The sequence below is a fragment of the Penaeus chinensis genome, chromosome 19, assembly GCF_019202785.1.
Source record: "Penaeus chinensis breed Huanghai No. 1 chromosome 19, ASM1920278v2, whole genome shotgun sequence".
Lineage (NCBI taxonomy): Eukaryota > Metazoa > Arthropoda > Malacostraca > Decapoda > Penaeidae > Penaeus > Penaeus chinensis.
Genome location: NC_061837.1, coordinates 29,877,345 through 29,879,844, shown reverse-complemented (window position 1 = coordinate 29,879,844; position 2,500 = coordinate 29,877,345). Strand labels below are relative to the sequence as shown.

Genomic DNA, 2,500 nt, shown 5'->3' with positions numbered 1-2,500 from the left:
TGCGTTAGACGTATGAGGCTAGTAAAATTGTCTTAAATTATATTTCTTCCATGGTGTCACCTTAATGTTAACTGGCTTGGTTTCTTGTCAGGATATTTCGAGGAGAATCGACAATGTTAGCGGTAGATCAGTAATTTCAGTTACAGATTATTCCGTTTCCCTTCCTGTAGGAGCTTCCTCGTGTCTTCCGGTTCTCGTGGTGGCTGTACACGTTGTACTTTATCTTGTAGACTTTGAATTTGCGCTCCGTCTGCCGTCTTTGTTAAGATCCGTATGTGCATCTCCATCACTTTATGTTTATTAATATCCCCCCCCCCCCCTACACTCAACTTAATAGATTTGTAGTCCAGAGTCGAAAATGAACGGAACAGGATGTTGGATATGACATTATTGCGGTGGGTGAAAGCAAGTAAAAGTTGCTAAGTACCCTTTAAATTCCATTTATGCTGTTACGATCGACCTGTATACCATAATTTTGTTTGGGTACTTTTGAACACCTCGTACGAATACAGTATTTGGATCAAAGTATCCCATGCACTGTAGTAAGAGAGCATGGCAAGAAATGTGCGAAAATATGTGGCTGGAGTTCCGCGAAGCGAGTGCTGTGAATCCAAGTGTGTTCGTTCGTGTGGCAGTGTGTAGGCTGGGGGAGGTGTGTGTGAGTGTGTGTGACAGTGAGTGCTAACTTTTAAGAAATAAAATGCCAGTAGTGCATAAAAGTGGGAATAAGCACCGCAAGAGGAAGCCTAAGACTTTAATTCCTGTTGAGGTAAGTGTATTACAACACAGCCATTGAAGTTAGAACGACAGTGAGAGGAAAGTAAAGCTGTGGCTTGCCAACACCGTCGTCCGAGCTTCGCCACTGTTCGTACACTATTCCTGAGTTATTTTGGAGGAATTTAACTTTCGCGAAAACCAGATTTGAGTTGTATCACTGGATATTGAGTCAATCATCAAAATGGTTTGAGAACATTTACTGTGTGCTATTTACGCGAGCTCGGATCGCCATGTCATCTGTCAGAACGCCAGAGTAATCCCAGTGACTCTGATCGACCCACCTGTTGCGATGAACGTAACTTGTTTACAAAACAGCGACACATCATTGTGCGCCTAGTATAATAGCGAGCATTCCTTCTACTTTAGTATGTTTAGTAAGAAATCGTACCTAGAACCACGAGAACACTGCAGATACATATCCGTTGAAAACGCTGAGAAATTGAGAGAAAGGCTTGTTTCCTCCGTGGAAGTGAAGAATGTTAGGAGCGTGAGGTGAGGAGCCAAGCCGGTCAGCTCTACGACCAGCGGCCTCCAACATCACCTGCTTGACTCATGCCATCAGTACCTGCACCTCTGCCTTGCATCCCTAGACACATACATCGTTGTATGCAGTACTGTTGATAGATGGGTTAGTTTTTAACCACACGTCAAGCTAATCGTCTACTTTGCAGATCGTTTCGTTCTGCTTGTGAAATAAGGTTCCTATGACATGGAAGAGGCGAATTTGGTATTTACTGTATGGGCTCTATGATAGAGGTTGTTTAGCGTGGATTTCGCGTGAAACAAACGGTATCCGGAGGATGATGAACCGCGAGCGTAAAGGAAGTCAGGTTGTGGGCCGGAATCCAAGACGGCGTTCCCACCCTTCCAGTCGTACGGGAGGCGGGGGACTCGAGCCGAGCCGCAAGGCATATCACACAACTGGATATCACGTATACCTCCCCATATGACCCCTATTTAAAAGGTGCCTACTCGCTGAAGTTCCCTGTGGGCGAACAGGTCTGTTGGCAACAGTTATCTCATAGTAAATCTTTCATCGTGGATTTCAGTTATTAGAATGCATTATGGTATTCCAGATATGAAAAGAGAAAACACACTACCGTGTTGATACTATGGTATAAAAACCCACACTGTAAAACTAGATTTCTCTCCTTGATAAACTTAGAGCTATTGTTCTAAGTGAACTGACACTAGTCAGCATACTTACAAACAACTCGCAAGGATCAGTCCTATGTCGAGATGATGTTGAATAGAGAGGAATAGCGATGTGGAAGACCTTTCAGTCTTCAATTTTCAGTTCAGAAAGATCAAGTAATACTAATTAACGGCGGAATCTTGGGCTCCGAGGCAGGGAAAGGCGAGAGCGAGCGGGAGGGTTGACTGCGGGGGAGATGGATTCGCCCTGAGGTTAGCCTGCGGTGTCCCGTGACGGAGAAGGAGCGCTGTTACAACAAGCGGGTGACGCGAGGGGGGGGGGGGGGGGGAGATGCCCCACTTAATGCCTGACCTTGGTATACGTGACGGTACTGTGCGTGTATGAAGGTACTGTGCTTTCTCCCCTCCTGATCTAGGAATTCCGAAATAGACAGATAAATATACACTAAACACGCATTTACACTTGTACTTAGATAGTGATTCAAGGATTAGAGGCACACTCACGCACGCGGACACACACACACATACACACACACACACACACACACACACACACACACACACACAC

At 45.3% G+C, this 2,500-nt stretch overlaps 1 protein-coding gene across 4 annotated transcripts in view; it reads left to right on the top strand.

The window, feature by feature from the left end:
* Positions 1 to 2,500, top strand: part of LOC125035073 (disks large 1 tumor suppressor protein-like) — a 206,548-nt gene that overhangs the window by 116,118 nt on the left and 87,930 nt on the right. Inside the window, exon 1 of one of the 4 annotated variants that reach the window (XM_047627200.1) lies at positions 614 to 769. The exons of the other annotated variants lie outside the window; for them this stretch is intronic. Coding sequence (XP_047483156.1) covers positions 701 to 769 — 69 coding nt within the window. The 5' untranslated portion in view covers positions 614 to 700. Of the gene's footprint in view, positions 1 to 613; positions 770 to 2,500 lie in introns of those variants that run through there. 4 annotated transcript variants of the gene reach the window in all.